The sequence below is a fragment of the Oryza sativa genome, chromosome 8 (genome assembly GCF_034140825.1).
Source record: "Oryza sativa Japonica Group chromosome 8, ASM3414082v1".
Taxonomy (NCBI): Eukaryota; Viridiplantae; Streptophyta; class Magnoliopsida; order Poales; family Poaceae; genus Oryza; species Oryza sativa.
In genome coordinates this window covers 1,132,012-1,142,072 of record NC_089042.1, presented here as the reverse complement: position 1 = coordinate 1,142,072, position 10,061 = coordinate 1,132,012, and the positions used below count along the sequence as shown (strand labels likewise).

Here is a 10,061-nt window from a genome sequence, read left to right as displayed (position 1 = left end):
CTCACATGCTATCCCCATTTGCTTTGATATTCAAGAGATTCTTTTGGAGGCCCTCCTTGATCTTTTTCTTTTCTATTTCTAAGTCAAATTTGGGCTTGGATTTTCTCGACTTGCCAAGAGAATCCTATATACATTACACTGTAATTTTTCTAATAAACAATGTACAAGAGAATCCTATATATTTATAAAGTTCATTCCCACTAAGTGTTGTTAATGTTATTTCTCTTTTCTATCATTAAGTTACATCACATTTATTATTTTTAGCTCTTGGATGGTTGATCTACGCTACAAATTATCTCTCTTTTTTCTTATTTTATGAAGTCATATCATTTTAGTTTTGTCTTCGGATGATTAATCTATATATCTTCCTTCCTTTTCTTCTCACCTTAATTTTGCTTTGGAATGATTAATCTATGTATAATTTGAATTATAAACCACATCATCTTAATTGTTCGAACATTTTTTTTCAATAGTCGGTCAAAGATGAAAATTATATAAAGTATTACAAAATTATATTGTCTAGCTATTTTACATGTTATTTCTACTATATATTATCATACAAAACATGGGTTTTATCCAGTTAGGATTAAAAGTAATTTATTATCTTAAATAGATAGAAGATATAAAAAGCATCCTTACATATAGGAACAAATAGGAGAGAGACAATCACATAGGGATAAAATGACTGAAATTAAGCGAAAAATGTGACGCTATAATTCTAGCAATTCCGGCATAGAAATTAGAAAAGTTGTTTGGTCTGCATCACATAAAAAGCACAGAAATTTGGGATACCCTGAATTGCTTGGTTTCAGCAAATCAAAATATTTCCATAAGGTATTTACGCAACATGTTTCTGAAGAAGAAGATCTCACGAGGGTCAACTTTCCTGTCAGGAGAAGAGAACAAGTTGGAACTTGGAAGCTTAGAAACAAGAGAGCCTATTTCTTTGGACGGAGAATTCAACTGGGAGAAGTCATGATCGATGAGCTCAAAGGGAGGAAAAATAACAACCAATCAATCTAGAATTCCACGCATATTCATTAGTTTCTCCTTCCGATTAGTTGGAGAAAGACTAATTTCCAACGCTAATAAAATACTGCAAGGACAAAAGCAACACAGTTTTCTCCATGGCCCCATGGCGCCAATAATTCTCAAGAGAAAAAAACGAAAAACAATGTGCAGAGAAAGCCAAAACCATGTCTGCTTCCTCTGACCACCCAACATTCCGACACCTCCAGCTTCAGAGCTCCGAGCTGTTTAAATAGGCCACAACGCCACAAGAATTTTCTCCATCCCATTCCCGCCATCTCTGCATCTTCTTCTTCTTCCTCTTCCTTCTGATCACCTCTCCTCCAAGAAGCTTTCGTTTCTCTCATCTGTCAATCATGTCGGCCTACTGCGGCAAGTACAAGGGTACAGTAAGCTTCGTTTATGATTTTGTGTTCGCTTTATGTTTGGAAAAGTTTTTTTTTAAGTTCTCTTTGAGTTGCACTCGTTTTGAGCGATTTGGTGTAATAATTGGTTGTAGCTCGTTTCAGCGAAGGCGGAGATGGATTTATATTCCATTATCCAAAAAAAACACTTGTGCAACACATGCATTTCTTGATTCGATGAGTAAGCCATGCGTTTCTGCTTCTTGATCAATGATTTATGGGTTTTTTTTTTGTTTTTTTTCAGATGAGTTGATCAGGAACGCGGCGTACATTGGGACGCCGGGGAAGGGCATCCTCGCCGCCGACGAGTCGACGGGCACGATCGGGAAGCGGCTGGCGAGCATCGGCGTGGAGAATGTCGAGGAGAACCGCCGCGCGCTCCGGGAGCTCCTGTTCACGGCGCCCGGCGCGCTGGACTGCCTCAGCGGCGTCATCCTGTTCGAGGAGACGCTCTACCAGAGCACCCGCGACGGGACGCCGTTCGTCGACGTGCTCGCCGCCGCCGGCGTTCTGGCCGGGATCAAGGTCGACAAGGGCACCGTCGAGCTCGCCGGCACCGACCGCGAGACGACGACACAGGGGCACGACGGCCTCGGCGAGCGCTGCAGGCGGTACTACGCCGCCGGCGCGCGGTTCGCCAAGTGGCGCGCCGTGCTCAGCATCGGCAGGGCGTCGTCCAGGCCGTCGCAGCTCGCCGTCGACGCCAACGCGCAGGGCCTCGCGCGGTACGCCATCATCTGCCAGGAGAACGGGCTGGTCCCCATCGTCGAGCCGGAGATCCTCGTCGACGGCGAGCACGGCATCGAGGCTTGCGCCGAGGTGACGGAGCGCGTCCTCGCCGCGTGCTACAAGGCGCTGAGCGACCACCACGTCCTCCTCGAGGGCACCCTCCTCAAGCCCAACATGGTGACGCCGGGCTCCGACGCCGCCAGGGCGCCGCCGGAGGTGGTCGCCGAGCACACCGTCCGCGCGCTCCTCCGCACCGTGCCGCCGGCGGTGCCGGCCATCGTGTTCCTGTCCGGCGGGCAGAGCGAGGAGGAGGCGACGAGGAACCTGAACGCCATGAACCAGGTGGCGAGCAGGGGCAAGAAGCCATGGTCGCTGACCTTCTCCTTCGGCCGCGCGCTGCAGCAGAGCACGCTCAAGGCGTGGGCCGGCAAGGCGGAGAACGTCGGCAAGGCGCAGGCGGCGCTGCTCGCCCGCTGCAGGGCCAACTCCCAGGCGACGCTCGGCGCGTACGCCGGCGACGCCGCCGCCGGCGAGGGCGTCTCCGAGAACCTCCACGTCAAGGACTACAAGTACTGAGGCTTTATGACGAATTGATATTTTTGTTTTATAATGTAGTGTAACAATAAGCTGCGATTGCTTCTATGCTCTCGCAATGTCGCGTATTTGATTTTGATTTTTGCTTGGTCTTGTTTAGCGAGTGTTTTGTTTTGGTTCTGAATTTTGAAATGAATTCAAAGTGATTTTGTCTGCTGTTTAACAGTGAATTAAAAAGTGGAGTACTACCTGATGATTCCAGGACAATGCGATTTTGGTTCTGTCACTTTGATCTGGGTTATACTTGTGGTTAATTTGATTAGAGTATCAGATAACAAAGATTAATTAGAATTAGTACCCTTTTTTTTCACTGAAGTTGATCTGATCTCGTCAGTTTTTAGGTGCACAGAGTTGCCTGTACAAATTTACAGTGATCTAAGTTGAACAAAGTTCTGAGCTGACTACTGGGCCATTAATCAGGCCGGCCTATAACACGGCCCAGATACGACAGGTGAGACAGCCCAAGTATGGTGTAGTTGATTGGGCTTGCAGTTGCAGAACAAGAACCAGTCGGCATCTGCCCTGCCGCCGTTACCTCCTCCATTAAAAGCTGGCGCTATCAATCAAACCTTTGCTTAACTAGCACTTCATTTGTGGATAAGCTCAAGAGACACCACTAGTAGAGCATACTAAGAGCACCCGCAATGGTAAAATAAGGTGCTATCTATAAAACATGTACATGTCAGCAATAGACTAAATTAATAGTAAACCACCTCAATAGTATGTCTACATGGGTATCTATAGCTCTCTAATACATTGTCTCGTTTTTCTCTATAAACTATCTCTAGGTTAGTAAGATAGCTTTGCTCCTCTCTTCATTTAATCTCTTCCAAGTAGGAAAATATGCTGACATAGATCTCTTGTAAAAAGCCTATAGATAACCATTGTGGGTGTCCTAATGGGCAAGCCTACAACACCTCAGATAGAGTCAATCATCACTGTAAATAAAAATTCCCAGCTGAAGAAACAAACAACTGGGAATTTCTCTCCCAATAAAGATGATAAAATTTTTAGGTGCACATACAGTTGTCTGTACCTTGAATAGACGGTACCACTAATGAGATCATGGATCAACAATCACGTGTGTATCAGGTGGTTGATCTCATCGTCAGATCAGGTCAGGTGCACACTGAATCTTGCTTGACTATTCCCGACGCGTCATTCTCATGAATCTCATCCCCTTATCCACTCCACCCAATCATTCATAACCACCGCCCACAGAAAAACACACACGCACCCACCATTAACCACCGCCGCAGAAGATCCTAATCCCCTTTCCTCCCCCACGGCCAAAACCCTAACTCCCACGGCCCGATCCACCTCCTCAAAAACACCCCCATCACTCACTGACATGTGGGTCCGCCGTATCATGTTCCCCACATGTCAGTGAAACGTGTGGTGAGACACGAGGTGAGGCTGGCAGTGCCACGTGGAAAGAGGATAGGGATGAGCGGCCGGCCAGCCGGCCCAAACCAAAAAACCAGCGGGCCGAGAAAAAGGATAAGCCCACAGGACACGCGCACCCCCATGACATGCGGGGCCCACGAGACGTGAGCCCCACGGCGTGTCGGGCGCGGGCGGGCGACGTGTCCCCCCGAATCCCAATCCGCCTCCGTATAAAATGCCACCCTCCCTATCCTTTCTCTCTCATCTCACTCACTCGCTCGGAGAGAAAAAAAAAGGGAAAAAAAAGGAGCGTAGAAAAAAAAATTTACCACTCGCCTCGCCTGCACAAATCTCGCGCACGGGTTGGCGGCGGCGGCGGCTCAGGCTCGATCCGCGGCCGAAACCCTAGGTACGGCAACCTCCGCCGCGGAGGCGGCGGCGGATTCGAGTCCCCATTTCGGCGGCGGCCGGTGCTGATGCGTGGTGTAATTTTTTGGGTGCAGGTGGTGGTGGTGGGATTAGGAGTTGAGGTGGGGATGGCGTCGCCGAGGAACGAGGGGTTCCTGACGCAGGACCAGCGGGAGAAGCTGCGGATCGCGGTGCAGAACGCCGAGACGCTGTCGCTCGCCTCCCCGCGCTCGCCGACCGGGGGCTCCACCTCCGCGCTCCTGCAGCAGTACGAGCAGCAGCGCGCCGCCGCCGCGGCGGCTGCGGCCAGGGGCGGCGGCGGCGGTGGGGGTGGGGGTGGGGTGAGGCACGTGCGGCGGTCGCATTCCGGGAAGACCATTAAGGTGAAGAAAGGTGAGGTGGCTCCGGCTTGATCTATTTATGCTCGGTTTATTGCCTTCCTTACTGTTGTTGTGGTGGTTCTAGAGATTTGGCATGCTTGATTAGGATATAGGATGTGACCACTGCTGCTATTGTTAATAATTATCATTGCTACCTGCTGATTATTATTTATCCATATATTGAGTGTTGTGGCGTCTTGTTTAGGATGATTGGAATGTGACTTTACCCATTAGGTTGATATAGTTGCCAATGTTTATTTGAGAAATATGTCAGTGCAGTTGTAGTGTGAGTTAGTGTTTCATGGTATTGGGTTTAGTTATATTTAGTAGGTATATATTGTGGTATTTGTCTATTATATATATTCATATATAGAATTGATTAAATCGATTAGGGGAAACATGAATGTGCTTGAATGTTTGCTTAGGGAATTTGTGGAATGTCATGGTTTAAGTAGGGAAGTATTGCATTTTGAGTTTTTGGTTAGTAATCAGATATTTGGTGTGTTGATGGTTACTCCTGCATGCAAATATGGGATTCCGTGTGCGTGTTGATTGGTGTTTCTCTCAGCTACCTATAGGAGGAGGATTTAGTTGGGTCACGACAATTATATGATTTGGGCATCTAGTAATTTCTGATTAGTTGGTTGGATTAGTTATTCTGTTACTCGTGAGATTCTTTTTGTCGCTAGTATGTTCTTTCCGCATCGCTAGTAGGATTGGAGGTGCCATATCATAAAGGCATCGATTGTACACATTTGATCTTGATAACAACTTTCAGTCAGTTCATATCTCTGATTTGTCATGTATGTGCGACAGGACGTCCATCTGCCACTATACATCTCTTATCACGTCAACACACTTGATTTTCCCCCCTCATTCTGCTTGTATCTTTTTGCTAGCTTAATGCAGTTTTAATTATTATGGAGGAGTTTCTAGTTTATCAAGTAATGGTTGCCTGGTGTTGTTTACAAAATTGTGTGCCATTTTGAGCTATCTGTGGGACTCTCATATCATATAGGGTGGGGATTGCCTTCTCTGTCTGGACTATGTTTATTAAGAATTATTCTTATAATTTCAGTTGACAATTCTAGTTGACGGCATTTAGTCCCCATCTATACATATGCATAAACTGAATCGCTTAGTAACATCAAATCTTGTATACTTCTGTATATTGTAGTTTTTGGCAAAAGGAGACTGCATAATGTTACATGTTAATTTCTCCAGTGTGATGGCTCAAGGCAATGATTATAAATGAGTTTTATGCTGATTAATTAGGGAAGGCATCTGAACTGTCCATTGATTAGGACGGTCAAAGGTTGTCATTATAGTATTTATGCTTAACTAACCTACCTTTTGCTGGTGGGTGTTCGCTGAATGCAGGAGTACATAAAAATATTTCTTATGTTCAGTTCATCCCCCTTATCAGTAGTTTGGTTTTATGATTTTTAGGACACTACAATACTCTCTAGTGTCCATTCTCTGCTAGTTCTAAATTTCCAATGAGTTAGTGTATTTGGGATTCTACACACAATTTCACCAGGAAAGTTATTGCACTCTCCAATATTGTTCTCATTACATCTATATCTCTACTTCTGCTGAGCCAAAGATTAGTCTCTCTCTCTCTCTCTCTCTCTCTCTCTCTCATATCTGACTTGCTGAGCTTCTATTTCAGATGGTGCTGGTGGCAAAGGTACCTGGGGAAAACTTATAGATACAGACACAGATGCATGCCTTGACCGCAATGACCCAAACTATGACAGTGATGAGGTAATATTTAATGGTCTTGACCATGTACTCTAGCCACTTGCACTTTTATGTATCGATGAACTCTAGCCACTTGCACATTTATGTACCGATGAATTGTTTGACACCTGCTATTTTGGAGAAACTGGTAAACATCTAGCTTGTATCCAGTATTGTCTAAATATATGTGGTTAGAGTCCAGCCAGACGTATGGACATTCATGTTCTTTTTCTGGTAATCAGGAACCATATGAACTAGTTGAAGCCCCTGTTTCAACCCCAGTAGAGGACTACAAGAAATCTGTTGCCCCAATTATTGAGGAATATTTCAGCACTGGTGATGTTAAATTGGCTGCTTCTGATCTGAAAGAGTTGGGTTATGATGATTTCCACCGTTACTTTGTCAAGAAGCTTGTTTCCATGGCAATGGATAGGCATGACAAGGAGAAAGAGATGGCGTCAGTGCTTTTATCATCTCTTTATGGTGATGTGATCAGTTCTACCCAAATCAGACTAGGCTTTGTGATGCTGCTAGAGGCTGTTGATGACTTGGCTGTTGACATACTTGACGCGGTTGATGTTCTTGCTCTTTTCATTGCACGAGCTGTTGTTGATGACATTCTGCCACCTGCTTTTCTCAGCAGGGAAAAAGCGAGTCTCTCCGAGTCTTCAAAGGGGATGCAAGTTGTACAGATTGCAGAAAAGAGCTATCTTTCAGCACCCCACCATGCAGAGTTGCTTGAACGGCGATGGGGTGGTTCAACTCGCACCACAGTAGACGCTGTAAAGTTGAGGATTACTGATCTTCTTAAGGAATATATTAAGAATGGTGACACAGCTGAGGCGTGTAGGTGCATCAGAGAATTGGCAGTGCCATTTTTTCACCATGAGGTTGTCAAGCGAGCTCTCACTCTTGGAATGGAGAGTCCAACTGCAGAAGCTCTTATTGTCAAGCTTCTGAAGGAAGCATCTGAGGAATTGCTGATAAGCTCTAGTCAGATGATGAAGGGATTTTCTCGTGTTGTAGATAGTCTTGATGACCTATCTCTTGATATACCATCTGCAAAATCTCAATTCCAGACATTGGTATCAAAAGCAGTTTCTGAAGGATGGCTCGACTCTTCGTTTGTACATGTAGGTGCCAATGGGGATGTCCAAGATGATGAACATGAGAAGCTGAGGAGGTACAAGAAAGAGGCTGTTTCTATGATTCATGAGTACTTTCTCTCTGATGATGTACCTGAGATTATTCGCAGCCTCAAAGAGCTTGGTTCTCCAGAGTACAACCCCGTCTTTATTAAGAAGCTTATAACAATTGCTATGGACCGCAAAAACAGGGAGAAAGAGATGGCTTCAATTCTTCTATCCTCATTAAGCATGGAATTGTTCTCAACAGAAGACATTGTCAAGGGTTTCATAATGCTTCTTGAATCTGCAGAAGATACCGCACTTGATATATTGGATGCCTCAGATGAGCTGGGACTGTTCCTAGCCAGAGCAGTGATTGATGATGTGCTTGCGCCTCTGAACTTAGATGAGATAAGCGGCAAGCTTCCACCAAACTGCAGCGGGGCTGAAACATTGAACATGGCGCGCTCCCTTGCCACTGCCCGCCATGCAGGAGAGAGGCTTCTGAGATGCTGGGGCGGTGGGACAGGATGGGTTGTGGAGGACACAAAGGACAAGATAGCAAAGCTTCTGGAGGAGTACGAGAGCGGAGGCGATGTAGGAGAAGCTTGCAACTGCATCCGCGAGCTGCACATGCCGTTCTTCAATCATGAGGTGGTCAAGAAGGCGCTTGTCATGGCAATGGAAAAGAAGAACGACAGGATCCTCGGTCTGCTGCAGGAGTGCTTTGGTGAAGGGATCATCACCATCAACCAGATGACCAAGGGGTTCTCAAGGGTGAGGGATGGGCTTGATGATCTGGCTCTCGATATTCCTGATGCCAGGGAGAAGTTCCTGTCCTATGTGGAGCATGCCAAGAAGAGCGGATGGCTTCTACCCTCATTCGGCGTCGCTACTTCAGCTTGAACCAATGTTATGAGTGAGCAGGAAGCATCAAGCTGGACCGGACCGATGAACAACGAAGCAAGAAGGCACATGCCGTGATATTTGCTGCATCCAAGATATTCCAAGTTGATGATTTTCATTTGCGTTTTCTGATGCTTGTCGTTGTGCTTGCGCGTGTAGGTAGCGGAGCGAGCCCCTCTTACTTGTGGTTGTTGTGGTGGCTTATGTGTCTAGATCTTTCACCTCTGACACACCCGTTGCTGTTGTTAGTTGCATTCCATTTTTAACTTCCCCCATAGACCCTTTTTTACTTCACAAGTAAAAACAGAGAAAAGAACCCCCGTCATGTAAAAGTTGCTCCCTGCCTCAGCATTTGCATCTGTTGCTTACCTCATTTACTGTACGTTCTCGCCTGCAGCGATAAGTAGCTTGATGTGTTCTTTTTTAAAAAAAAAATACTAGGAGTAGATGTTAATTGTCTTTCTGTGATGATCAAGGCGACAGAGCACAGTTGCGCTTTGTTTAGCTGGTTTTACAATGGGGATTGGATTGGCACCAACATTGTGTCAGTGAATCATATCTGTTGGGCTGTTGGGTCAGTGGTATATCAATCATCAGAAAGACGCAATCAACATGCCAGCTGTACTGTTTTGCATCTTGGCGCAATCAACATGCCAATGGTATATCACATCTTCATTTCCAAGGATTTTCCAAGCATCCTAGGCTTCTGCGAGCAGCTAGGTGACGACAAAGGCATCAAGGTTGTAGCGATGAACGAGCAGAAAGACCCTATTTCTTCCTCAGCATTGGTACTACCTCCGTTCAAAGGGAAAATTGGAACCATGCTATTATAATTTTGTAAAATTTGAGATATACCATCCTTACCCACATGTCATTGACTTATGTGGGTCCTATATGTCATTGAGATATCAATGGCATATCTCAAACTTTAAAAAATTATAATGGCATGGTTCCAATTTACCAAAAAGAATGTACTAGCTATCTACTATCCAATTGAATCTTTATAGAGATATCGACTGTTCAGATTTATATTATTAGGATGTGTTCAATTAAATACTAGGCAACTAGTTTATTTTAAAACAGAAGAAGTATGTGCTAGTTTGGTTTAGTACCCTACCAATATATTGGTAGTGCCAAACTCTAGACAAGTTTTGGCACTACCAATATTTTAGTAGGATAGATCTGTAAATGAGTGTGTTTAGTTTATGCCAATTGAGAGCCAAATTTTAAATTGTGGCGAAGAATATTTTAGAATTGTGTCAAATTAAGTATAGGTATTACCAAACATTTGGCTTCAAACCAAATCTTCACATTTACTATTTAAACTACCAAAAAAATTGGTATGGCAATATTTT

General features: G+C 45.1%; 2 protein-coding genes across 2 annotated transcripts; both read left to right on the top strand.

Annotated features, from left to right (window-relative positions):
- The first annotated feature begins 1,291 nt into the window (after positions 1-1,291).
- Positions 1,292-2,919, top strand: LOC4344545 (fructose-bisphosphate aldolase 6, cytosolic). Its single transcript, XM_015794216.3, has 2 exons — positions 1,292-1,413; positions 1,678-2,919. Exons 1-2 carry the CDS (start codon positions 1,386-1,388, stop codon positions 2,736-2,738), a joined length of 1,089 nt encoding a protein of 362 aa, XP_015649702.1. The 5' UTR covers positions 1,292-1,385; the 3' UTR covers positions 2,739-2,919.
- Positions 2,920-4,405: 1,486 nt separating this feature from the next.
- On the top strand, positions 4,406-9,079 carry LOC4344544 (MA3 DOMAIN-CONTAINING TRANSLATION REGULATORY FACTOR 1). The gene is made up of 4 exons (XM_015794215.3): positions 4,406-4,551; positions 4,646-4,943; positions 6,603-6,697; positions 6,916-9,079. The coding sequence occupies exons 2-4, from the start codon at positions 4,679-4,681 to the stop codon at positions 8,704-8,706; spliced, it is 2,151 nt and encodes a 716-aa protein (XP_015649701.1). The 5' UTR covers positions 4,406-4,551; positions 4,646-4,678; the 3' UTR covers positions 8,707-9,079.
- The last annotated feature ends 982 nt before the right edge of the window (positions 9,080-10,061 follow it).

Excerpts from the sequence above, each read along its gene's own strand:
- LOC4344545 (XM_015794216.3), top strand. The coding sequence starts at position 1,386 with ATGTCGGCCTACTGCGGCAAGTACAAGG. Across the intron at positions 1,414-1,677 it reads CTACTGCGGCAAGTACAAGG|ATGAGTTGATCAGGAACGCG; the intron begins GTACAGTAAGCT and ends GTTTTTTTTCAG.
- LOC4344544 (XM_015794215.3), top strand. The coding sequence starts at position 4,679 with ATGGCGTCGCCGAGGAACGAGGGGTTCCTGACGCAGGACCAGCGGGAG. Across the intron at positions 4,944-6,602 it reads GACCATTAAGGTGAAGAAAG|ATGGTGCTGGTGGCAAAGGT; the intron begins GTGAGGTGGCTC and ends CTTCTATTTCAG. Across the intron at positions 6,698-6,915 it reads CAAACTATGACAGTGATGAG|GAACCATATGAACTAGTTGA; the intron begins GTAATATTTAAT and ends TCTGGTAATCAG.